This window comes from Cephus cinctus, unplaced genomic scaffold, assembly GCF_000341935.2.
Source record: "Cephus cinctus unplaced genomic scaffold, Ccin1 Ccin1_scaffold0129, whole genome shotgun sequence".
In the NCBI taxonomy this organism is placed as follows: domain Eukaryota; kingdom Metazoa; phylum Arthropoda; class Insecta; order Hymenoptera; family Cephidae; genus Cephus; species Cephus cinctus.
Window position 1 is genome coordinate 749,074 of NW_014332862.1, and position 27,464 is coordinate 776,537.

Below are 27,464 nucleotides of genomic sequence, written 5' to 3' on the forward strand. Positions count from 1 at the left end.
ATGTATACATATAAAATACTATAATTCTATATACATATATGTCTGTGATATATATATATATAAATTGAAAAAAACTGTAGCCACACCAAGGCAAATAAGAATTCACGGTGCACGTATCTCCCATTATAGTCTTTTATACTTATAGAATATTTACATAACCTCCTAATAACGTCACGGGAATTCTCGACAAATCCACAAAAATCCAGCCTGAACTTTGTAGCGTCTTAACGTAAAGAACGTAAAGACGTGATAACATTTGATTATCGAAATAACAAAGGAAAGCAGGAAAAAATGGGGAATATCAGAAAGAGAAGAAAAAAAAAAAGAATAGGAGAAAAACCATTTTCGGCATGATAACCTCATTTGTTCGCGCTTGAAGTAAAATTGGGGAACGGTGAAAGGAGTAAAGAGGTAGAGGTACAGAAATTGAGGCCCACCCCCATTCACAACCTTTTTTAAGGTTCCCAAGCCACAATATCCGGCACTTTGTTTAACGCAATGATAATTGTTTTAATGTCTCATTAGCACATAGGTAATTGCCATTTTTCGTAATGCCTAAGCTTACGTTATGTTTTTTGTCTTGTTTGTTTACCTTTGTTTCTTGGTTCGTCATACAACGCCACGTGTTACACAATATTTACTATACGCATAATCGCTTTGCTCGCATTCGTTACGTTTAACTCTACCTACTTTGCTTTGTATGCTTTGTTTTGTATTGTTTATTTACTTATTTGTTTGTTTGTTTGCAACCCTGAGACTACGATTCTACGACCACGGCGAATCTATGCGCTGACCAAGATAAAAATGACCAAAAAATAAGAAGGAAAAATATCATGAAATGGAAAAATAAAGAAAAAAGCTGAAATAAGGACAGAAGAAAAAAAAAAGAAATAAGGCGAAGGACAAGAGCTGTGAAAATTCTCAGGAGGATAGGTCTATGGCCGGTAGAAATGGAAAACGTCGGCAGAGATGTTACCAGCGATGGTGAGACATTAAAAATGACATGAAGAAAATGGAAAAAAGGTAAAACATGAAATAAAACCAAGAACGAAGAAGTGATGAAGAGACTACACAAATTTTAAGTAAAATTTGGTTTCAGGTGAATGAACGGGGAGTGAGAATAACTGACTGTGGGAAAAATGGGTGGAAGAGGAATGAATGGAAAAAAAAATGTATTTAGAAAAAAATATTGAAGAGAAAAAATACAACACTCTGTACTGTGCAAAGAAAAAGTAGCACGAATCGCGTGGGACGATGTGTACAAGGGAGCGTGTATTGTTTTTATAATTTTTGTCATTTTTTTATCTACCACTTTCTTTCCCATTTTCGCAACGCACTCAAACGTTCATAAAGCGTCACGTAACGCAAGTTATCACAGTTCGATAGAAAAGCTCCCGCGTGCCTGTAGCAGGTGCTTTTCGTGAGAGTAACAAAATGAAAAAAGCAAGAAGACCAAAATAAAGATGCATATACAAAAATAAAGGGATATAGAGAATAAGCAACGAAAGGTGTAAAAATTAAATTGGAGTGTTTATCGTTTTTGTAGAATGAACAAGAATTCTCCCCTGCCTACCCGGAAACCTCCTTTCTCACGCGTACAGATTACGCAAGTAGGAAAAAAATCAAAGAACAATACATAAAATTGTTAGCCCGGGAAATTGCAAAAAAAAAAGGCATTGAAAAATTCAAACAAAAGATGTGAAAGTCCCTGTGAAAAAGAAAAGAAAATTGAACGTGGTAAAGGAACGTCCTGAGCACTGGGGGATCACCTGGTTTCGCTCGAAATTCGCCGTGGCCCAACAGCCATGTTACTTCGTTATCAATAATTTCATTATGCTACGTACTACACGCTGAGGAACGGACCGCCATTACGCAGAGTGAAGGAAACTTAAAAATACAATGTGAAAATGAGAAGGTAAACTCGACTTGCGCGAAGTGCACGTTGCGCGCCCCGTGTGTAGGCCAACTGAAGAAACGGAAAGAGGAAACGGCCAAGAAGGAAAAAAGAGCGAGAAAATTAATAAGAAGAAAAGCGACACCGCAGCCGCATCGCTATCTTCTGTTATCAAAGTAATACATTGTCTAAGAACGCATCGATATACTAAACTGAATTGTAATCGATATGAAAGTAGAAAGTAAATCAATTGTTCGCAGGCATAATAAACTGCCATTTAATTGTGTATCCCCGAAAACAAGCAGGAAATCTTAATAAAAGAAGAAAAAAAAGTGAACAAAGAAAAAATCATACCTAGCCATTTTCTCTTTCTCTCTCTCTCTCTATCTCCAATTGTTATAATTCATTGTTCTTCGCTTTTATTGCACTATAAACGCTACGGTCCGCCATTACGTTAAATAAACAATATCACGGACGTAACGCAGCCCGTTTTCGTTTTCTTCTTATTGTTCCTCGCGATACCTCTCGTACACATTTTGTATAGTATAATTATTAATGATTTCTTACATATTCCATTTTTTTCTCGTTTCCTTACTATTGTACCTTAACAAAAGTAAGACCGACAGGATTGGTCGGTTCACGACGGCTACCATTATCATGGGATACGACTTCCCGTGCACAATCTTCGTAACAGTAATAACTAGATAATAAAGATCCCTGAATATATTTTCCTACGTTATCTCATCATCTTTCACTCCGTGGTACGTTTTACATAGAGCGTTTAGCATCTTGATGCACTGCTGTTAAATGTTCTGTAGTAATTGTAACCCCTGGCACGTGCAATAGCGTCACACGTAGATCTCGAGAGAATACAAGTACAAGAGGAAAAAAAAAAGGAAAGTAAAGGCGCAAAATATGAAACGCGCTATCCGAGCAAAATATTCACTGAAACAGCTCGTCGGCACTGGTAACTCATGTCTTTTGATCATCGTCGTATGATTCGACGCCCGCGTCGTTGCGGATATAAACAGAATAAACGTGAGAACGCACGGAGGAAAGTTTGCCCATGTAAAAGAGAGATAAGAAAAATAAATGATAAACAGAAGAAAGAAGATGATGAAAAGTCCCAATACTTAACACATACAGATCAACTCGCTTGATTCGCAAAATAAAGTTTTACTTAACGCTCCCTCTCTCTCTCTCTCTCTCTCTCTCTCTCTCTCTCTCTCTCTCTCTCTCTCTCGCTCTCTCTCTCTCTTTACTCGCTAAAGTATTTATTTGAAAAAAACAAATTTCTCTTTTGTTTCCCTCAATTCTTCATCGTTCCATCTCTTTGTTCATACGCTGAGCCAACATCTTCAATAGTCGACTCGCGATCGCATTCTTCTTAATAAATTTGCCTCCTTGTATTTTCTTATTTATCTTTCGGTCTCTCGCACTCTTGCTCTCACCTTCTCTCCTTTGTACAACAATCGATACAAAACTTTACATCTCACTTTCGTCGCAGCATCACATCACCGCGATCAGTCCAGACTACGCACTTATCCCAACCTTTGAAACACAGATCGTCGGCTCTCTTGAGAATTTCAACGACACCGCGAGCATCCCTTAAGGATCCAATTGAGTTTCCCATGTCACTATTTATGACTACCTTCATAATTAATTATATATTTATCCAATCCATCCTGGTAATCTGTTTCTACATGTATACCTATATACACAGACCGTGTCCAGTACTAATGCGTCGCGACGCGACGTAGACTCGACGTTTTTATCGTACTACCTGTATGTGGGGCGTTCGAATAGAAACGTATAGTCATAAGTGTGGACGAGTAGATCGTCGAGAAAAAAAAAAGTCAAAAATCATCTCCTTAGAATTTCACGCAATCTCTCGTGCAGATTGCAGCACCATGAATGGATTGGATTAGCGACAAAGGGTAAACCGTAAATTACAATCGCGACTCGTCAGAGCAAACAGATTATCATAAGTTCCGTATGAATTAGTTCATGATCCATTAAATCTGATAAACCATTCGGACTTATTCGCTAGGATCTCACAAATGTTTCTGTGGACCAACAAGAGGTCAATCGTTACCACCTTCGTCTCAACTGTACAGACTTTTCAAACTAACCGAACCGAAAGTCGCGAGTGTCGATTACATTCCGCGATGAAATCGGGCACGGAGCTTCTGGCTAATCTTCAGAACGACGATCTTCGCCAGTTCCTTGTGTTCCTGTGTAAACTCATCGGTAAGCCGCAGCCTCCAGCATCTCGACGAAAAGCTTATTCATGGGAACTTTTCCCGTCCGATGAACACTCGACCAGAATTTTCTCACGATACCATCAGCCTGCCTCAGGCTCGGTAACACTAGGAACATATTTTGCGTGGCACGAAGAGCCTGCCCAGGTCGAATAGCCGCTACACAATCCGACAGGGAGTTCAAGATGGAATCTCGAAAGCGATACAGGGTCTGTGGCTCGTCCAGTCTGACGTCGCTGTTCGTCAGTACGAGAGCCTTCAATACGAAGTACTCCTCACGGGCCAATCCCAATCGTTGAATCCGCTCCACGATTTGTATACACTGCAATCAATAAAGGACAGATCTTAGTCGCGTCGGATTACAGAAAAATAATAATCTAAGGTTACTTAATTCTATAGCGACAGTGTATAACATTGTCATAATACAACACTAGGTTCAAGATCGCTACTTCAATTTTTTTTTCCGCTTTCTCGTTTCTTCGCAATATCACGCCTATCGTACATTATTAATATACAGCGTCACACGTCTGTTGCTCCAATAAATGGAGTATTAGTGATTCACTTCGAGGATATTTTTATTTGCTAAATTCTGACCTACTAGACGGCAGCATTAAAATTCACATGGACTTTACTATGCTGAACCACGGAGGTTCGTACAGTCATTTTGGCTTATAGTCGTTTAAACATTTATCTCAACCGACGACAGCATCATTGATGAACCATACTTATCGTACTGGCCTCTTCTTTTTTCAAAAGGCGATAATTTACAATTGAGCAACATTCCAGGCCGAGCATTTGATGTGACATTCTGCGCAAAGTTATTATACTGCCGGCAACAACTATGCTTCTCATTGGTTATCGCTCCTGAGATTTCATTAAGTTATACATATATACCAAAATTTTAATCGTGAATTAAACGTGACAATAAATTTTTAATTTTGATTATCGTAATAAAAATTCATTGTTGCAATCGTCCCTACGTGTCGATTCAATGACAATGCGCGATACAGAGAATTTCATCTGCAGCTGGTGGTTCTTTTCACATTTTTTTTTTACATACGTCACGTGAACCGCAGCCATAATAGATGATATCACGAATGTACAATTATTTTTATAAAAATCAAATCGCATTTTGCACAGTCCATTGTAGCGCGTAAACTAAAAATCAGTGCCAATTGATCATCCAAAACCAAAATACACAAGGAGAGATTCTTGTTGAAAACAAAATTTACAATGATGCGTGATGCGTCGACTCCTTGGACGTTGGTATATATGTACGTATCCGAAGCCTTGAGAGAAACACGTCATTCTAGCCTAATGCCAGCAACTGATGATGCACTTTGAAGAGTCATAAATAAGAAATTTGCAGCGAGAGCGTGCAAAGGTGGAAATGGAAGATCAAGGAAAAATTTTAATTGCCAGGAGAAAGTGAGAAAGGAGATTTAAAAAAATAAATAAAGATGAAAAGAGCGTCACTCACATGGGCATAGAGCTCAGAGCAATGGCACTCACGAGCCAGCCTCTCATCCAGCGTGAAATCCTGGGCGAACCTGAGTCTTCCACAGTTGGGCATGCTCCGCCAGGCGAGGCTGAAGGTCAGGATTTCAGCCCACGTACTCTGAAGAAGGCGCATCTGGTCGTTCAACGCTAAGCTGCTGAAACCAGGTATCTGTTTCGCCCAGCCTGTAGTAAAGAATCAACAAGATTCATAAGATTAAGAAAAAATGAAAGACTGATCGAAGGTCAACAGGTGCTCCCGTAGCGATCGACAAAAAAAGTCGACAAAAATATAAGAGCCAGTAGGAGAACACAATATCGAAAATATTTACCAATGATACCAACGAGTTCCCGATCGTAAAGATCTGAGAGTTGTCCAAGAACTCGTTGATCCGTATCCAAGGTATGAGACAAACTCGACACCTGGAGAACATCCGGTTCGCAAGCCATGAGGGCTTCCACCATTTTATTATCTAAAAGCATAGTCAAACGTTTCGCTCGTTCAGTATTTCAAAAAATCAGTGGTTCGTACGCGTCTATACGATAAAATGTCGATTCTATCTCGTATTGAGACATGATCGATGACCAATATTCCAATTGATGCAAATGACAGAAAGGCAGGATATTGGTAAGCGGGATGACGCCGGATAAGATCGTACAGTATACCTGGATGCTGTGAGAAAAAAGGAGGACGGAGATAAGAGGAAAATTGTGAAATAAGAAAATAACGAATATTCTGTCACACTTGAAGATACGCACGATTTCATTAAAAACGAGAAAGCACTGACACTTACTTATTGCTTCCGAAGAGGCTGCCGAGCCTACGTTAGCTTGAAACACATTAAAAGAGAATTTATTGACTCGTGTCGCACGTGATTTGACGTTACATCGCAGTGTAAATAGATTTAAAAAAGTTAATAAAATATTGACTAAAGATCTAGGATAGCTATCGAGTGATTCGATTTTAAAGAGAATGCTCATTAGTCCCATTGAATAATTACCTTCGAGTGTAATAACTTTGCCAGGCATGTAGGGATCCGTGGATCTTCTATATTTTTGTCGGCCACCTCTGACCCGGTCGAGTCTGACACCCTCCTTGAGCATCCCCTGTCTCAGGCACTTCTGAAACCTGCAGGCTTGGCAGGCTTTCCTTCTGCGTTTATTGATCTCGCATTCTCCGTTGGCCGGACACGTGTACTCGATGTTACCTGTAAAGTTACTCGCTATTTTATCATAATATTCGTGGTCCTTCTCCAGATAGCAACGGTCAATCGCATTCTGGATACCTCTTAGAGGTTTCGGTTGATAATTAAAAGAAAAAAGAGGGATAACACAAAGTGATTCAAATGCAATCCTTGTACCAAAGCTATCTGGAAGAGTATCTTCATGCGATTGTTCAGAGGATCCACGCAGGACCTCGACCTACCTTGTATCGTTCTCTTGAAGAAGGCTTTGCACGCTTCGCAGGATGCGACGCCATAATGAAAACCGCTTGCCACGTCACCGCATACCAAGCAGAGTCTTCTGGGCATCATGTCCTCTTCCTTGATACCTTCCTAAATGGTAACGTGATACGAATCAGATAAAATTTCTTTATTACCATTAAATAAAATACATACCTCTGGCGTCCCTAGGGGCTGAGTCGTCGAAGAGCAATGATGCATCTCAGGACTTCCTGGACTACCCCCGCCGCCTCCGTAGTCCGGCATATCCATCTTCCCACAGATTCCCTAGAAGAGCCATAAAATTCTTTATTAAAACCAAGATCCAGTATTCCCTGAGCGAACTGGGTGCGAAAATCATTTATGAAATTTCATAGTCAATATACGAAGACTCACTTCTTGATGATGAAGAGTCGTCGTTGGCGAGCAGACCTGATGATAATTTTGGGTGGGCGTCGTGGGATTCTCGACCTCCTGCTTGATGTTCGGCATCGTCCTATTGTTTCCGACCGTACCTTCAACGGCGGTACCAGACATCATACAAACCTGAAACAGCAAAGAATAAGAGAATAGTCTTAAGCTGCGTTTTCAATAAAGTCGTTGATCCGACTGTCGGGAAACAAATGATCTGAAAGGCGAGGACGGGATTTTTCCGAGGCGGTTTTCTTCGCTCGTGGTTCGCTATGATGGGTAGTATTATTTTGTATTAACATCGCCGATATGGGGGAAACCCTGGGAGCGGTAGAGCTGGGTTTTGCCCTACACTTTCTCGAGTAAGACACTATCTGTCGGGAAACAAAGAAAAATGACAACGGAAGACAATAATATAAAAACACAGCGTCCAAAGTAAAGAAGTACCCAGCGTCGTGTATTCGCCGAGTTCTTTTTGAAGTTCGCCAATGCAGAGCCGATCGCATTTTTCTATTTGGCTCGCGGCGCCTATTTTTAAAACGCAAACGACGATCGTCATTTTTAGAATCGCGTTCCGGGAATTCATGGATGCCTGGTGAACGACTGGATGCGTCTTTCGAGCCAGGCAGATTTACGGTCCATTCTCGAAATTTAGCCTAGTGCCTTTGCTGCGTACGAAAATTTTGAAAAACAGAATTAACTCCGATAAAATTGCATAGAAAAAGTATTACAAAATTTTTTACATTACTTTTCCATCCGAAATCCATCAACCCCCAATTTTTCCCCAACAAGTTGCCTCCAGCCACCGTCGCTTCTGCAGACCCGGCAAAGCTGTTACTCCGGTAGAAAGACAAGTGGGGCATAAGTCAGTACGCAATAACGCATTTGATGCACATCGATTCGCCATCTATAGCGCCAGTCAAGGTTACACGTAACTCCTCATTGTCAAGGCTGTCAGACGGACCCTGAACTCCAGACGCAACTACACCCCTGGTGCCGTGCGCCAAGTCAACGGCCAAGGATGATTTCGTTTTCAACGGGACGACGTGTCGCCGCGCCCCGATCGATTTTACCAACCCCTCCCACATGCAATCCCTGTGGTGAACCTGGTGAACCCTTCAAGAAACCCTGCTAACCCAACGTCTGATCCTAGGAACCTTCCCTGATCTCTCCAGCTGACATCCCGATCCCCGTCCGCCCCTCCCATCTAACCACAACCCAACGCAACCTAACTGCACGAGCATGAATGGACGCTACGGAATTTACGGATTATTGCATAATTCACAAGCTTGCATTTTTATTTAAAGGATCATTTCGTATGCACGCGACTTCAATAACACTCATGCACACGGCAGGCAGCGTGTGTGTCAACCCGTGCGACCATCGAATTCACACATGGCCGACCAATATATGCTTACAGAAAATTCCATGCAAAATGCGAGTACAGTTAATAAAGAAAGTAAACGACGCAGGAAATTTGGATAGTTGAAAAAAAAAATTTCGCAGCTGTAACGATCTCAAGAGATGGGAGGGGCACCCGCCAAACGACGTACCGCCCTGACGAGACCCTAGAAGGGAGAAAGTAACGGCGCAAGGGTTGCGTAAGTCCTACCCGTCCCATGGTGTAGGAACGATAGTAGGGAGCGAAGGGGGGTCGTTACCTAGAGGAAGGGAGGGTCTGACGTGAAGTCTTAGTGGGGGTATCTGGTTGGCCTTGAACTTGACTTTTCCAGGAGGCCAGCCGTAATCGTGAAGGCCGCGGCGGCGACGACGCGGCGGCGACGACGCGTCGTCGCAATTTTAAACGCCGAGCGTCCGCGGAAACGGCCGAAATGTCACAGCTAGTCGAACCCGACGCCGAATCCCCGAGTACCATTTCCCACCAGCGTAGTGAGCTCGTAGCTGCGTTTACGTATATCCGTAGACGATTATTCGATCTCGCTACCAGTAGACGCCTTTGAGGATGGTCAGTTATGTGTACGTGGAAACGACTCGGGCTGACAAAAACTGACGAAACTTTAACGAAGAATCGGTTACTATTGAACGATGCCTATATATAGTACTAGATATACGTGTGTGTATATATATGTATATATGTATATATATGTACACGCAAAACATAATGTCTAGCTACGAGCTTGTTTTCTTCAACGTTCAAATTTGTCAAGGTCGGCCATCTTCTATATACGTACCTCCTATACTATTTCCATACCCTCGACAGTCGGCTAAAAGCCTTTCGTTATTTCTTTTTCTTCCATTAGAGATTCGGACGACCGACGCGTAGGCGTCGGTACGTATTTTCCTATAGAGATTTTCCATACCGACGTTCTCATTTCCTTCCTCTCGCGTGTTCACTGGTAACGACGTTGACACGGGAAAAGTCGTGCGACTCTCGTGACAAGGCCTTACGGTTGCGTAAGGTACAATAAGAAATATCAAAATGGCTGCTCGTAGCGCGTGAAAGAAGAGAAAAATCTAGTCACCCGCATTATCACAGTGTTTACTACCAGTTGTTCAGGAGTCCTCCGGGCGACGATTCTCCGATTTTATCGAATGTCTACTAGACGTTATTGAACTGGATTAAAGACAATTAACGAGATAATAAGCCGCGTGGTTTACGTGGATTTCAATATAATAAATACATTCGTATTGAAAGTAAATTGAGAATCGTCTAGAAAATATGAATTCGGAGATACGAAGAGTTGTCGGAGATGTCTGACTTGTAACAGCTGTTTCCACTGCTAGAGACATCCATGCTGCTAAAGTGGATGAAGGATTCCTCAAAAATCTTTGTCGATTTTCCAGAATCTAACTGCAACCGGTCGAACCGGAACGGCTGAGCTCAAGGCTACGCACGCATGTATCTGCATGCGTGCTCATATAAATATGTCGAGGGAATCTTCGCGAAATTCAATGTAAACACGATTCCACCTGGTCGACGTACGATATTCATTCTATTCGACTGCGAAAAGAATTGCGAGTCGATGTGGGCAAAGGAAAATAAAAAAAGGAAAACTAAAAAAATAGATATACAAACAGAAATAGAAACGAGTGTGGCGAGCAAAATGAGAATTAAAAAATTTCGCGACTAGCCTCAGCCGATGTTATACGCAGCAGTACCGAATTATCGCGCATACCTAACCTCGCCCAACGCCTAACCTGTTATCTGTTGCCAGGCACGATATCCACAAATAATTCTTTCACGAGTGACGCGTCACCATTTTCGTAGACGGAGTCGCGAATAGCAAACACGTATTGACGCGTGATATTCGCATAAATGAAATGAAATCAAGAACGCCGAGAGTCAGAGACTCGAAAAAAAATTTTTTTTCAACAAAAAGACAAAAAAGCCTGAACTAACATAGAGGAAAAAATTGCAAATTTAATGAAAAAAAAATTTTCCCACCACTAAAATATCCCATTCTCCGTCAACGAGACGTATCCGTAGATAAATTGACCTAAAATTTGTCCCGAAGGGTAACACGTAATAAATCAATGAAAATCAATAGAAATTCGTTACCTATTCTTGGCAAAGGGACCATTGGAAATGAAAAATTTTCCTACGCGTTGTCAAGAATCCCAACTTGGATTCTCCCTCTGACTCATTTTCGTTCTAGCGCGTCCCGCACAGACGTCGACCCTGACCAGCCCTACCCTCCAGTCCGTTCGACCGATCGATGTACCCAAGAATACTGCGTGCAAAAAGTGCGTAAACCCTGCGTGGCTGTGCGATTACGTATAGATGGCAGGACATGACGCATATATCCTTTCTGGCTATGGCAACACGTTGAACGAAATAATACGAGAGTAGCACGTGATGTACATTGGTAAATAAAAAAACAAACAAAAATAAAAATGGCGCCCCCTGAATATCACCGATGACTCACGGTACGAGTATATTAAATATGTAATAAAATATACGTATAGTAACGTCCAGGAATGAGGTGGCTTTCGCAGGTGCCATCTTCCTACGAATTTTAAGGTAAATGAGTCACCTAGAAATGATCGCTAGCTCGTGGAACGACTTTACGTGCGAATTCAACAAACATTTAAGATATTATACACTCGCGACGAGAAAACTCAATGTATATATATATATATATATATCCACATTCAGAACAAATATACTTAGGGAACACATAAGCATATCAGCTTCAGGGTGACCCCAAGTCATTCTCAAAATCCTGCTGCTTTACCGTCTAACAAAGCCGGATGTTAAATTTCACCTCTTTCCTGCGCACTAAGCTCAACATCCAATATACGAGTCCACTTTGGACACCAGACGTGGGCGTCGGGACGTCTCGCTATTTTTCGTGTATTTTTCGCTCGTCATGTTCGGCTTTGTCTTGCGCTCTGCGTTACTACATGTTGTCGTAGGTCACGTATGTATACGCCGAATTCCCCTCCACCACCTGTTCCCCCCCTGATTCGCAGACTTTAGCCTATCCCTGGCCAAACCACAAGAGTAACACGCATGACTACGAGACGTCGGCGTCGTCCCCGCCATTAAGGAGAGTGCGAAGAGAATCGTTATACTCGCTCCACTCCCCCCGCGCCCCCCTACCAAATAACACGGTCGGTGGGAGAACGCGACATGCCTAAATAACAATTATATAATTTTTGTAAATGCGCTACAACATAGCGTAGTATCGTGTTTCGTATCGACGCTTAAATCCGACGGGAAGGGAAACGCGCGCAGCGCCGCGCCGGTTCCCACTGTAACCACAACGTACAGCCCAGCCGGGTTCATAGACGCGTTTGTGTATTCTTGTAGCAATTTTTGTTGCGCATCAGCTACAATATCCTATGCGTCGTTGCCGGAGCGTAATATGTGATAAGAGCTGCCAACACAAGTTTCGCGTGGGAATATGAGAAAATAAAAAAAAAAAAGGTCACGCCACTGCTGCCCCACAGCATAAACGATTGTGATTACCGCATGGGGAAAAAGTTGAGAAAAAAAAAATTGCTTGGGAGGAGGAAAAAAATTATGAAAATAATTAAAGCTTGTCTTCTCCGAGACGCCGAAATTTCTTAACGAGTTTCAAGGGGGCTTTGCAGTTGAGATTACTGGGAACGAAAGTCCCGGGATTATTTGATGTCACATCGAAATATTCCAATCTACGTTGTACAATCTGCGAGGGAAAAAGCGAGAGGGGAGGGGTGAAAGAAGAAACAACAAACACGACCAAGGCTGAATTTCTGTCTGGCTGGGGAGAATCGACGGAAAGTGAAAGAAAGCATTTATAGGCAGACGCTGTCTATCGCGCGAGTGGAAGAAGGAACGAATAGGACGCAACGAGCAAGTAGTAACGGCGCATTAAGGGGCAGACGGGGCGGCATCGGAGAACGCTGTATGCTCCATTAACCTAGAACTTTGAAAGTTTACAACGGCATTTTCAAAACGATTGGACTCGGTCACATAAAGAAAAAAAAAAAAAGAGTCAAGTCACTGGCCATTACGCAACGGCAGGGAACGCGACTGGAGACGTAAGAGCGTATTATTATCAGCCAACGAAGTCAGCGCACTCGTGCGAGCGTCGATACGTCGAAGAAAGTGTCTCGGACACTGCGGTTCGATAATCAAGAAAAACAACGCGACCAGATTCAAAATTTCGACAATAAACCTGACAAGTAATTGCAAAGACTTCATACTCCTTTGTTTTCCCAGTGTCGCAATTCCGTAACAAGGAAGGAGGACCCGCCAACAAAATCACGTACGGAAAGATATGAAAAATAAGAAACAAAAGGGGCTATAAACAAAGAGACAAAACTGCTGAAGAGACAGCGTGCAACAATGAGATGCAAGAGAGAAAGACGAGAGAGAAAGGAATGCCCGTGACTAAGAGATCGCGGGAGCAAGAGAGAAAGGAAAAAAAGTAAAAAGAAAAAAAGAGAATAAATAAAAGAAGCACGACTGAGCGCATTAAAATGTTCGAGAATTTGGCCGGTTACATATTGTCCAAGGTTAGGGCCGGCCCGGCTCGAATGACGTCACCGACGTCTCGTGGCCTTAAACTTGACTCCCCCACCACCGCCGGCACCAGCGGCGGCAGCAAGCGCTCGCCGTCGCTAGTCTCACTCGAGGGCTTCCACCTCCCCGGCACCCTGACGCGCGAGCGCACTGAAATTTCATCTTTCCTTTTTCTTCGCGATAAGAAACCCGACGGGACCTCCGCGTATCCCTGACTCCGTAACGACGTCTCACCCGACTCCCTCTATCGCGTCTCCCGATACCAAAAATATTGTTGATCGCACGTTGCGTTGCGCGTCTGCCGTTTGGCCACTCGGCGCGATATTCTCGGGGGGTTCAAACGCGACATAAAGAAAAAAGATTAACCGACCATTAGAAATACTTTAGCGCATATAAAAGTACGTCGATTAAAAGAAAACAATCCATTGGGTATACCCGACGATGTACTATGCGATGGGACAAGATGGCCGCCGTGTCGAAAACGACGTAGAGAAATGAAAAAGACATTACTCTCGGCGGCTTTCGGACGCAGCTCCTTCCCTGAAGGTCAAGAGATACGCCAAAATCCTCAAAGGCCTCGACGGGGACCCTGGTCAATAGAGGGCACGAGTGGGCGACTAAAAAATCCTCGGCAATTAATATAAAGTGAGAATTCGAACGATAGCGTCACGGAGGCCACAGGGACGATGCCTCGTCGCACGCCTCCTACCGTAGTCTTCCTTTTTCCTTTCTCTCCTTCTCCGCCTTCCTTCCTTTTGGCCCCTTCAATACTTCTCCCTTCTCGTCCGCGCTAACGGATATCACCAGCGGCCAGCACGCACTGCGACAGACGGCCGCCGCCATCGCGGTAAATAGCAGATGCCCCAAAATATGTAGGTGTAACGTTCGCGAGAACTCAACACGACTGTCGGACGATCGGGACGCAAGTAACAAGATCCCCCTTTGACGGCATACCGGGTGTTCAGTTTAAGTATCAACGCGGAAATTAATTTTAAATGAAAAAGGACTCGCTCAACCGATCAAGCTGGAAACATGACAGATATATATGCGACGGACAATCGGATACCCTGTGAGAGCACAAAGGCCGCCAGATGTATGTGTATATATATATATATAGCGAGACGGAGAACACCAAAGAGTAAGAACTAGCACAGTTACGCGGTTACACGTGGAGAGGAGATGTCGAGAGGGAATTAAAGAGAAGCGAGACCTTCACTTTGAATGCACGTACGTATCTACGAGGCATGGCCTTCGCATTGGTAGGTGGCAGCCACTGCATGTCGTTGTCGACCGACGGCCCGACTAACCCCGCCCCTCGCAGTCCCGGGCACAACCGTCAAAAAACGCTTTTCCAAGATTTACGACTGCTGCCAGTGTGCTATCCGTCGTTTACGCGGACGCGCGCGAATAGAATTTTTTCATTTACAAAATACCTCGACGAGCGCGTTAACGGTGAGACAACGTGAAATTTTGAAAAATATTACGTAGAAATGTCCGAACGAGCGATTTCAAGTACAGAAATACATATTAAACGGGAATAATTTTATAAAATGATTAGGTACACTTTCCCGTTCATTCAAATACATTGATAAACTTTTCTTTACCGAATTTCACCGTGCTAATCATAGTTTTGCGGAAAACAAAGTTTCATAGAAAAGAAATAGCTTTAATTGTTGTACAATTTAGCTAGTCGTCTAGCACAATTTTTCTAGCATTACTAAAATAATGTTCACGGTGCAGCTTATTATCGCGTCTAATATCCTGCCTGGTGAACAAAACTCATTTGAAATTCATTGATGGCGTCATCTTTGAAAAATAAAATTTCTCGAGTTCAATAGACTTGTAACCAAATTTTGTTTTGTTAGAAAAATATAGGGGTCATTTTTTTCAAAATGAATTCATGAAAATCACTGATGCTGAGCTCGGTAAGATGAGTAGAGACAAGGTCAGGAAAGAAACTGCAGTAATGCGAGTACGCATTAGGACTACATTCGTGATCGTCGACGATTCAAGGACAGTTTTGAACAACTTTCCTACAGGATGGTTCCTTCGCTTGGTCATCCTCATGGGACGGCATAATTTTTCCTCTGAAGCTATAGTCTTCCCTTGTCACCAGATTATAGTACCAGCATTCTTTCCATTGGGCACAATAAACCAAGTTGAAAAAAATCTTTAAAAAGTCGTCATTTTCGAATGCCAAAAAGCGAGTTCAAGGTCAAAAGTCAGTAGAAGCCCGCGCGTACAATGAAATTGCCAAAACAACTTTTTCGCACGAAATGACATTAGGACGTCCCATAAAAATTAATTAGTCCATCATCGTTCCACGCACGAGCACAGATAAACGATGGGTCTGTTCGAAAAAAAATTAAAATAATAATAAAATCGGTATCGGTACGAGCATGCATGTCCCTTATCCTACGTAATATCCAATCACATAATAAATTCCACGTGCCGTTCTCGCGCTTATCGCCATTATCAAGCCTAAGATAGTAGGATGCCATAAGCTGAGTTCAAGATCGCCAGAAGGTCCCGGGTTGCGAGGGTTCCGGGCGGCCTTATAAGTTGTCGCAATCGGCGGCTCTTCCGGCAATAGATCCGAACATTGAATAATATTGATTACACATGCGCGAGTGTATACTTTTACTTGTGAAAATTGCGTAAGACCTGCGTACTCGATGTACGCTTATAAAGCACTAGGCCACATACATATTGCACGTAGGAAGCGCATAAGCAATTCACGGCTCAGTGGGTAGACACAAGATTTGCAACGCAGACTCACGAGGAAACGCGACTGAAACGTAACTCCCCGAAAAATGTGCGAAATTCTGCATACCGAAAGAGAGAGAGGGAAAAGACAGACAAACGGACAGATGAACGAACCACTGGAACCTTCCGAGATATTGTTAGTCGAAGACGGTAAGAAAGAAGAATTTGCGAAAAAAAAATAGAGCGCACGAAATACATAAAATTCTACCATCGACCATTGGCTACTGTATAGACGATACTAAGGTGAAAGTAATATAGGCAGTTTAATGTGAAAAATAACATTCGTACAAATAGCTTGCAGTTTGATACTAAATACCTTTTACCAGGATGATCCAATAAACGTAAAAAAAAATCTATAACCATACGACTGAAATGCGTACGTAGAACTTGAATTACGATTAAGGCCAACCGTGAGCGAGTATCACGATATCGAAATAATACGACAGACTGATGTATGGTTTCAGGGGCTGTAATTATAAAGAAATGTAAATAGAACGAGGGAATAGTCTGGCTTGTTATCCGAAGCCACTTTCAATGGCAAGGCAATATGGCGTCCCAATGTGCCACTGTGCCTCGTACGATTCTGTGTCGATTCCGAAGTGTACATAAAATCTGAAAATTTCAATATGTCTGTCTGCCTGGCTCTCACGTGAATATTTATTCGAAGTGCCTACACGTCACACGAAAAAATATGGGAGTGAGCAAGTTGAAGCGGTAGGAAGGTGAGAGACAGAGTTATGATACGACGGATAGGAATTATCTATTTTTAAGTGGGCCTGGTCATGGTTCCTCCGTTGGTGGGGATTGGAACGATCCCCAATTACTCTTGATAATGATAAGGTGTTAACCGATGCATACTTTAATACAGTCGCACATATCCAAGCCCAGTAGATGGGCGTGAGTTAACGTCTGTATGAACAAGACAAAGGTTCTTGTTAAAAATTACTTTTCCGATCGACGTTAATTTAGCGAACGAACAAAACGGCCGCCATTGACCTTGGCACTAGGATAAATCGACCAGGGAGTCTGCTTAGACTTTTTTTCGAACGACTCGAGCCCCCCCGTTCGCGCACAAAAATAAACAAATTCGTTACTCACTTTTTCTTTTCACTTTCCATCTCAAAGCTTTGCAACGAGTCACCAAGTTCGCTTAGAATCTCAAACGTATAATACTCACCCGCGTTCTATCCTCTCCACGTTGATTTTACATTACCCAGCAGCCACCACACCCGAGAATGACATACACGCTTCAATTCACTCTCTAAAATCCCCTACAAATTCAACCCACAAGAACCTAACGCGATTCCTCTGGAACGTTCAACTGCGACTAATAACTCCGCTCGCAAGATCTAATGTCAAGTACCCAGCAACCAGAGCCAGTATGACAACATGGCCGCAGTCCACTGTGTTGTCACGCGACTCAACATAAACAAACCCACGTTTCCCAACGCTCGCCGTTCTCTCCCCCCAGAGTGACCGTGAGCCCAGACGCATAATTTTCCCCGTAGCCCCGACCAAGAAGCCGGGCTTAACCATACACGCAAAACAATTACACGAAGAGACATACCACGTCGTACATCCAGGCGTCCATCGCTGTGTCGTACATTCCGCCAAAGGACACAGCTCCAGTTTTGCCCACCACTTATCGACACCCCAAAATATTGTCCCCAGCCCCTTACAAAACTCCGTCCAATTCTCAAAACTCGTCAACAAGTCCAACAGTCACGTCTTCTCCTGTCCCGTCCTCAAAGAACCGACACTGCTCTCCGGACACAGAAAACAGAAGCACGTGAAGGATACCGAGCGAGACGACAATAACAAACTCCTGAATTCAATCCCGACTACCAAGAATACGTAGACACACGCGTACATAAAAACGTTATGCAGATTCCAACGTAAAAACGGTCACGGAGTGACTGCAGCGTTCGCTAACGCGTTATACACCCGGAGTTGGATGATGACGGCTCCGTGGGCCGTGCACGACTGTGTTACAGTAACACGAACCGCCGCGCGAATCCGCGAATCGCACCAACGACCCACCACCAGCAGCAGCCCACCCTCGCTCGCTCGCTCGCTCGCTTGTTTTCCAACTGACATGTCTCCTCGTTTGCTCGCTCCTTCCCAACGGCCCGTGAACCCCTTCGAGAGCCCCCCACGCCCCACCCACCCGACACCAAGGTATCGTACCGCGCACTCCGCCCCGTGCAAACACTCTTTCTTGCCCTTGTCTCTACTGTCTATTCCTCTTCTGCTCTGTCTTCAGTTCTACTCTCTAGTTCTTCCTCCTCCGCCACCCACCTCCTTCCCCTCCTGCTCCTCTATTGAATAATACGCCCGCCTGTCTCCTCGCATCCTATTGTCATCTACCGTCCTGCATCCTTCTCATCGCGCGCACCTACCTCATGTAATCGTTCCGCTATTCCGTTGCACTTGGCCTCCCCGTACTTACTCGGACTCGGGTTACACAACGGCACCCGTTGAATTTCGTCGTCACTCGAAGATCAGTGATAAGCGCGTCGAGTCGGTGGATGCTGCGAGTCGTTTAGTCTCGGGGATGGGACTGACGAAAGGAGGGGGGAGGGGGGGGAGGAGGTAAACTGATGCCGGGAGAATGAAGAAACGTATTTTCGAAATTTAAAAGTACAAACTTACTTGGTACTGCCAATGGGGTGAATTGAGGGAGAGTGACAGAACGCGTTGAGAATATATTTTTCGAATTTCTTTAAATACATTTTCTCCCCACCCTGGACCCACGCCGTCTACGCGTTCTTATCGATCGTAATTTAATGAATTTATTAGACTTTCTTTCTATTCCGAGGGATGTAGATAACGGTCGTTTCTGCCGTCGTCCGAATCGAAATTTCGCACGGAGCGCAAATTGGATGATCAATGCATTTTTCATGGCGGCCAACGAAAAGGTGAGATGAAGGGAGAAGAACGAGAATTCCTATCCGAGTAGTAAATAATACATAGGGAACGAGAGTGACGTTGCCAATGCACTCGCGATCGTTATACAATCGTTCACGCCTCGTTCTTCGAGGCTATCGTATCCCGCGACCATGTTTCAACGTATCTATGTTCTCTTTGCGGACCATACGCCAAAGTTCCAGGGAGATATTCACCATGTACGCGTGACGTAGAAACTAATGAAAAACTTCAACCGTGTCCTACGTAATTTATGGGGAAAAAAAAGAAATTCCACGACTGGCCAAGTCACGAGTCGATGATAAAAGTTAGCCAGAGAAAAAGGAAAATCACATCGTTAATTATTTTATCTTTTCACGATGTACAAACAACCAGCCGGAAAACAAAGTAAACTACCGTATCTTCTCCAAATCTGTAAGATGCACTTCGCATTGCATAGCCAATTTCAAGAAGCGTCTCGTCAGTCTGTATAATCAAGTCGCTCGAGGTAAAAAGAAACAGAGAGAAAAAACACGAAATATGACCTTGGCCGTCTACTTATAATAATGCAATGATAATTGTTATACAATCGAGTATTATTGTTCCTCCCGACAATTATACCAAAAATAATCATCCCATAGTGCGTATAAAACGTATACCGACAATGCCCCGATACTCCATTTCATATATGTATACACCGTTAAAGTAGCTTCAGCACAGGAGACGGTCACCAGCCCTATTTTGTCGTGCATACGAATTCTGCAGAGCCAGTGTATACTACAGTGGCAGCACATCCCACAGAGTTCTCAAGGACAGCCACTGATGCCTCATTCATACGTAGCTTCTACGGATAGACGAGCAAAACGAAGCGCCCGACGGGTTTTAACGGTACGGACAAGGCGAAAAGAAGGAATCGCAAAGGAGATTGAGAAAAACAAAAGGAAAAGGCAGATGGACGAGAGATGAATTTTCAAGATAAAATTTGACACAGAATGGAAGAGCAGTTGTATCTTAAGGGTGTACGTATGGACGATACCCATGGAAGAAATAGAGGTGCAAACTCGATGTTATTAAAATGGCCAAAATTGAATTCCATTTTTCTTTTTAATTTTAATTCACGAATCTCGCGCTGCCTGATCGTACCGATCTTCAGAAGGATTAGAGAGGTAGGTCTGAGATGCGAAGATCGATGATACTTGCGCGCTGCATGTGCAACGATATACCTTTCTGTAGGGATTTTCGTTAGTGTTTATTGAAGTTCAGTTTCTTTCGTCACTTCCGTTGAGAACGTTTACTGTCTACTATCTGCTGTGGTGTGCAGATCAATTTTCGAAATGAGCCTACGTGGTAGTGAATTTCGAAAAAGATTTCAATCCAGAGCGAAAACGCTTTGAAGGTCGTTATCAATAGCCAGCCGATTCCCATTGTCGAACTACAGTGGCTGTTATCGATTGAGCTAGAAAATGACATGCTAGACGCGAGTAACGCGACAGATCTAACCCTGTACTTAATACAGGGAAAGATAATTTTAAAAAAAAGTTCGAGCAAACAAGACACTCGCACCTAACGACAATCCTTCGCTTGAATGTAGCCTTTATTATTACATATAAAAAAAATGTTATTTCAAAAAAAAACCAGAATAACCGCCAGATGCATAAAAGTAGGAAAAAAAAGTTCGTCTATCCAGGTCTCGTGAAAAATGAGGAGGGTGCCCCCCGTGAATCGGAGCGCCAAGTTATAGATCCATCCCTGGACTTGCGTGCTGCATGTATATCAGGGCCGATAGAGGTGGTGCCGGCGATAGCAGTCATGAGCGTGGACAAGGGGTACAGGGGAGACGAGAGGAAGGGAATGACAGAGGTGTGTGTGCGCGCGATAGAGAGAGAAAAAGAGAGAGAGTAGATGTAAAAGAGGAGAGGAGAGATGGCCTTGAACTTGACTGCCGCCGTTTTTGCGCACAGCCGTCGCCCGCCCAAAACAGCCACCGGCGTAGCCACCAGGAGTAATTCGCGTTACACACCAGTGACACCAGTGAAATTCCTCGAGTCTTCGAAGACAAAAGAAAACAGATCCCGGAGTGCCGATCTTCGAAGGAGAATTACGCCTGAAGTTAACACGGGCAATACATACGTAGGGACGGTACCGTGTAATACAGATTTAATGGTATGAGAACCGGTAGGGTGTTTAGCGCAAGCAAAAAAAAAATCATCAACTAATTAGAACATTGCGCCAATCAGCGATACTGCTGATATTTTTACAGGTATACAAACAGCGACGAATATCGCGCCCGTCACTTTCAGGACGGATCGAGAGAGGATATAATGAAAATAAATATTGATGATAACGATTAATTTACCCGAGTTGTTGTATTATTGGTATTTGATTTATTATGTATGATGGAAGTATGGGTCCATTTCGAGAAATAGAAGATGAAACTATAGATACAGGGAATAAGAGTTAATTAAAGCAGTAAAAAATAAGAGGGCGTACCCCGTGACGTCACAGACTATCAAAAGGCTGTGTGGAATCAACAGGACAATTTTCATCCTCAATTCGTCGTGGCATTGGTATACAATTAGGGGGAGGGGGGCAGGGGGCGAAATAAATAAGCTTCTCGACTCTGCGAGAATCACCGATGCGAATGGATCCTCCGAAAATGCAATCAAACTTGAGGAGGCGTAGTCCAAGGTAATATTAATGCAGCGCGAACCCCGCTAGCCAGAAAAGAGAAGCGGTTACTTGGAAATGCCCGAGGGGATTTGTTGACCTACATGGAAAAAGAGCGGAGATTTTAACGCAACGTATCTCAAGGATTAAATCATCTGGTGCAAGAGAATTTTTTTCTCAGAGATTGAAGGTTATGATATAATTTTTAATATGAATCGCCTATTGGAATCGAAAATGTGACTGGGATGCGAGGAACGAGGCGAACAAAAAAAATTTCATGAAATTTGAAGCCCTGGGGAAAATTTTGGTTCCTCTGCCAGTGGACCCATCCGGTAGATAGAACGAAGCCTGGGTTGAGGTAGGTAGACTACAACGAACCGGATCGATATGGCACTCTCGCTTTCTCATGCTCCCAATATATCTGCCTACCGCCTACTCAGTCTTGTGCATAGATATGTATATACACTCGGGTCTGATTATGAGCAACTATAGATACGAATTTCTAACACTTAGCGGTGTTTACGATTGTTAACTTTTATGTTGAGGATTCACATTGGTGTACAGATTTTTAAGTATATCCAGAAAATGACAATTTTTATGTGTGTACGTAATCTATAAAAAAAATGTATGACTCGGTTGGCGGCTGTGAAATATCGAATCGAAATCTGCTTGTTGAGATTTTATACGGGAAATATGTGTGCAATGTGGTAATTGAAGGAAAATAAATACCGATTGATTCCTCTCATTGTGGATGTTGATATTTGCTAGTCAATACTTTCAGATTGTTTCGTTTTGCGATCTTGATATATTTTTCGAGGGTTTGATACTGTTTTATCTATACTGGATATAGAATCAAGATGGTACGTATGCAATTGATTTGGAGAACCGCTTGGAAATAAAAATAAAAAATATCTTTACCGATATCATAGTTAAAGCCACGTCGTAGACAGCTTGTTATTTTTAGAAAGTGGATATCCATTTAGAAAGTCATATTTGGTACATTCTATTCTGAATTGACGATCTGACGTAATCCCCATTTGAATGAACTATAAATAAGAGCGAAGAGTAGTCGTAATTTCACAAGAACATGCCGTAATCAACCTCCTTTGCTCAACGACAAAAAACTTATCACGATAAAACTAAAATAGACTTCATCAAGTAGAAAAAGTTTCCCTTCAATCATGAGAAACGTTAGAACGCGACGTTATGGTAAACTGATTCGATTAATTTGAGGTTATGTTGTCAAGTTGTTACCGGCGTGTAGCGTTATATAAGGGAGACGGCGTTTAAGACAATTAGACGCTTTTCTCATGGCATTATGTTTTCTTTTTGAGAAATATTTAATGTATTATGACATTATTTGAAAATACTAGCTGTAAAGTTGGTTGACTGAAAGTTCGAAAGGAGCGAAAACCCAGAGAGGAAATGTTTTCATTGCTTTGCGATCGTGCACAAGCATGTTGACGATAATTTTGGGGACAGTTTTTCAGAGAATGGCAAAGAGAATTACAATTAGATAGTAATAAAATTCTAAGATTAGTCACGTCTCGTCTACTCGTTTGTATTATTAGAATTTCGTACGAGAACATGAGTAATCGTGAGGCCGAACATCTGACGAATAATTTACACAAATATTTTTTGTATATGATTTTAAATAAATTTATCGAAGAGACACGACAATATACTCTTTCTTTTCGTATTAATTTCTGAAGGAAAAGAACACGCGTTTACGGTTCCATTACTTGCATCTTTCTCGCCAAAATACCAAGGTCGTTCACGACATTGCGAAATTTATCGATACCAGCAACAGGCTCTGTTCCTCGTATAAAGGTTAAGCGAGTGTGCTCACCATTGTCATAGGTTAACACATCACAGAAACACAATTCCTAGAAGCCACAAATTATAAAGTGATCTCGACTGATGATGTTTTTCACGTAAAAATTCACCGTGGGAAATTGCAGTGTGTACACGAATCGGTAACAAAGATGGCCGACGCGATATTGGCATTTCGGGTTTTCAATCATTTCAGCGTTTCCCGCCGACACAATAACGAATTACGCGACGGCACATCCGACTTGAACGACTCACCTCGACATCTGTGGCGTTTATTGGCTGCGGCTCGCGATCGGAGTCGTTTATTTGCGCGAAGATCTGCAAATTTCGAGTAATGGCCGATTCCACGACCCACTAGAAACAGAAAACTTGAAGGGATGATTGTTGTGTCGGTGGCGCCATCACGCATTGTACTAAACTATAAACTTTACTCCCTATCGTGCTGACCTCTATGTAGCCAATTTCGGTACCTTGTTAAAGAAACCAGCTCCGATACCGACAAACGAAAGATACATGGCGCCACGGTGGTAGAAATTTGAAATACAAAATCCTGCCTACAGTGGTCCAGGCTGAGTTGTCAAGTATTAGATCTACGTGAGTTTGTTCTTAAGATTGCCAGAATTTGACTGTAATTAAATATATTCCCAATTGTCACAAAACTCATTAAACCTAAAAGTAATCTATTCTCCAGGACGCACTTTCGAATTCTATTTGATCCTACTTGCCATACCAGGTAGTAAGAATTTATTAACGAATTTGGACCCTTGTACATTTGATTTTTGAAGCGCTTGCGAATTTCTCTTTTGCATCTGGAGGTGGGGATTTTCAAAGTCAGAACAATGGATCGACATATTAACTATATCGAAAGTAAGTTAACCGACTTAGAAAGTTGAAGCTTTGAGAGAGAAAGTGAATCGTGTACTTTAGAAAAATGCAACTATATTTTATTTCATCACAAGCTAGTCAATAATAATATACAAAATATACAGTGGCGTCAAACTTGCTTTTTCGTAACACATTCATTAGATTTGTAGTATCTCGCATGACACTTTATCCTGATTCCAGACTCCTGCAACAGCAGGCTTAATGACGAGTCTAGCATACAAATACTTGTTAGCTCGTTCAGGATTCAAAACGACGCAGCCCTTGATGGTTTTGCAGAAGTGTCGCATGGCCGATGGAAGAATTAAAAGATGAGGTTGTTGATCCATAAAAGCATATTTTTCCCAAAGTGTCATATCAACGTTGACTTCTTCAGCCGGGGGATATAGAGGATAGTAGCAGCTCTGGCTGAGAAGATGATTTGCCAATCGACCAAGTTTGTCCATCCCCATCATATTTCTGTACAGAAGATCATATATAATTAACATAATTTTGTTATTTATCTTACAAAAAAAAAAGACCAAACCCAATACATACGAAGTTATCTCCTCACGACCAAGATGCATAAGCGAATCGACAGATGTCACTCCCACAGTAAAGCCTTGGACACTCAACATACAAGGATCCGGCATTAGATGTAAGTTAGGATTTTGTACTGCTTTAGAAACAAAGAATTCCGGAGTAGGATAAATAGGGTCATGATGAGCATCACGATTGGAAGGTATGAGGACGACCTGCGTGCACGTCCTAAAATAAACGAATGACAAATAAAACACAACGATAACCAAAACTGTACAAGTTTCAATATTCACTGCTACGGTACCCTTGCAATTGAGTCATCATCTTAGAAACGAGCTGCTCGAACAATTCCTGAAAGGTGTCAGCAATGGTGCCCTTTTCAATTTCAGGATGCGTAAACTCAATGAACGGACCAATTAGAATCAATAAATGAGGCTCGTTCTGAACCACCTGCTTCATCAGATCCCACAGAGGACCATAATTTAAATTGTCCATAGGAGTAAAGGGTCCAGCAGCAACCATAACATGTAAATTTTGCAAAAGCTGCGGCGGCTTCGAGGGGGGTGCGTAATTATGGGCGAAAATTTCCTTAACGATAAGTAAATCCTCGGTAGGATTCTTGCATTCGACAGCAATAATCTGTCCCGGGAACAAGGAATATTGTTCAACGTTACTGAGGTCCATCCGCACACATGACGATTTATTCTGTCCAAGTGGAGTCTTACAACCCACCAACATGACAGATTTATTGTTAAGCTTTCCCTTCATCTCGTGCACGACTTTTCCCCATGTACGAAAATATGTTAGCGACTTGGACCTGACGTTCCATGTTATAGGTACATCGTCGTTTTTCTGTCTATGCCAGTATTCGCAGATCCTGGTACCGACATCCTGACACAGCAGATTCATGATCGAAAACTTCTTCGAAAGTAATTCAAACATGTACATCGCCTTGGCAGGTACATGAGGATCCTCGGTCTTCTCCACTTCCACTCTCGTTTTATCATTATTCTTCCAAGATACCACGCCCTCTCCAAACGAGAGCAGCACCTTGCCACTGGAGCTCCTGGACGACTTACGGGTGGGAGTAATCCTGAAAAAAAAAATCACAATAAACTGAGAGCCTCTCAATGTCATTATTAAGTAACACAGGAACGCATCACTTACGGCGTCTGCGAGTAAGTAACTGGTGAAAATTGATTTTCCACGGCACGTACTTTGTTCTCGCTCTCCGGCGTATCCGACTCGGGACTCCTGAGCCTCTTGACCTGGTTGAAATATAAAATGCACCAAAAAATATATCCAAAACGCATAACATCTACAGCCTCGTCCAGTGACTGGCATACAATAGGAGAAAGAACTTAAATCTAAATAAAAGAAATCTAATCACAGCTCCTCGAACGTTCCAAAACTGGCCTCCGTAGACGAGTGTGTATCTAGTCACGAGGTCAATAAAAAAAACGTGCACCAAATTCATACTCGTCTATGGAATTGCCTCCTGGCTCTGGGTCGCTACGAAGGAACAGCCGTGAGCTCGAGGTACGACGTAGGTACGTTTGAGAGACCCTACGGGTCAGAAAACAAAAAATAAAATGAAGAAAAATTCATGACGCCATCGTGCGGCATAACGAGGAACAGATGGGGTTGTTTACACCTGAACGTGCTTAATGAGTGTGGATCTAGTCACAGAGTCAATTTCAATGTGCACTAGACCAGCACTCACTCGGCACAACCAGGACGCCTTTGATCCTCCTTCGAACGTGGTGGATTTGCCTCCCTCCAATCAATGCTTCCAGGTCCAACATGTTTCCGCACAGCGTCCAAAATACTTTCTAAGGCGCGAATCGAATTTGCGAGCGATAAACCGTATTCACTAGCTCACTCCCGACGTGCAGATAGCAAGATAACATCTGCGAGAGGTCGATAAATAGATTCTACGGACCAACACGACAAAGGCAGACCCCATTCTTGAAGACGCACCGAGAAGCCGGGGTTAAACCATCGGTTAACCTGGCACTTTTAGCACTTGCTTTATTACGCATTATTTCAATCAATCTCAAGGCACTTCTCAGCGTTCGACGCCACGCCGATGATAGACCTCGCGATAGGACTCCGAAGGTAATAATAATGAGATAGAAATTTGAAAAAAAAAAAAAAAAACAGTTCAACTAGAATTTCCAGTATGTCAATCCATAACACGCGTCTAAAGATGCATCGTCCTAAGAGCTTGTAAAGTCCCGGAGTCCTTGTCGCCGAGGATCAAGTTTTTCTCAGCGACTCCTTTCGTATCTCCTGCTCCATGTTGGCTGATGCGACTAACCAAGTAAGTGAAAGAAAGAAAGAAAGAAATATATATATATATATATATATATATATATATATATATATATATATATATATATATATATATATATATA

The 27,464-nt window shown here is 42.7% G+C and overlaps 2 protein-coding genes and 1 long non-coding RNA gene across 13 annotated transcripts in view; 1 reads left to right on the plus strand and 2 right to left on the minus strand.

The window, feature by feature from the left end:
* Positions 1-378: 378 nt before the first annotated feature.
* Positions 379-809, plus strand: LOC112493704. The gene is made up of 2 exons (XR_003058369.1): positions 379-532; positions 757-809. It is a non-coding gene; the product is annotated as an uncharacterized LOC112493704 (long non-coding RNA).
* Positions 490-24,057, minus strand: LOC107262965 (steroid hormone receptor ERR2). Of its 11 annotated transcripts, none has more exons than XM_015729719.2 (9): positions 23,902-24,057; positions 7,491-7,640; positions 7,272-7,382; positions 7,079-7,208; positions 6,654-6,875; positions 6,447-6,482; positions 5,985-6,125; positions 5,636-5,838; positions 490-4,477 (listed from the first exon to the last, which is right to left on the minus strand). In XM_015729719.2, exons 2-9 carry the CDS (start codon positions 7,632-7,634, stop codon positions 4,139-4,141), a joined length of 1,326 nt encoding a protein of 441 aa, XP_015585205.1. In that variant the 5' UTR covers positions 7,635-7,640; positions 23,902-24,057; the 3' UTR covers positions 490-4,138. The 11 variants fall into 11 exon arrangements, with proteins under 11 accessions (XP_015585205.1, XP_015585203.1, XP_015585201.1 ...); XM_015729717.2 differs by lacking the exon at positions 23,902-24,057 and adding an exon at positions 23,663-23,874; XM_015729715.2 differs by lacking the exon at positions 23,902-24,057 and adding an exon at positions 17,810-18,340.
* A 508-nt stretch (positions 24,058-24,565) lies between these two features.
* The window catches only part of LOC107262859 (DNA polymerase alpha subunit B), a 10,027-nt gene continuing 7,128 nt past the window's right edge, over positions 24,566-27,464 (minus strand). The window contains exons 4-7 of the mRNA XM_015729480.2: positions 26,215-26,315; positions 25,352-26,140; positions 25,066-25,275; positions 24,566-24,987 (exon numbers count right to left, since the gene is read on the minus strand). Coding sequence (XP_015584966.1) covers positions 24,669-24,987; positions 25,066-25,275; positions 25,352-26,140; positions 26,215-26,315 — 1,419 coding nt within the window. The 3' untranslated portion in view covers positions 24,566-24,668. The remainder of the gene's footprint in view (positions 24,988-25,065; positions 25,276-25,351; positions 26,141-26,214; positions 26,316-27,464) is intronic.

What these genes read in the sequence shown, in the direction of transcription:
- LOC107262965 (XM_015729715.2), bottom strand. Translation starts at nt 17,848, where the DNA reads ATGTACGACACAGCGATGGACGCCTGGATGTACGACGTG. An exon ending in AGCCTCTTCGGAAGCAATAA is followed by an intron (nt 6,126 to 6,446) that starts GTAAGTGTCAGT and finishes CTATGCTTTTAG; the next exon opens with ATAATAAAATGGTGGAAGCC. An exon ending in GCTCTGAGCTCTATGCCCAT is followed by an intron (nt 4,478 to 5,635) that starts GTGAGTGACGCT and finishes TATTGATTGCAG; the next exon opens with TGTATACAAATCGTGGAGCG.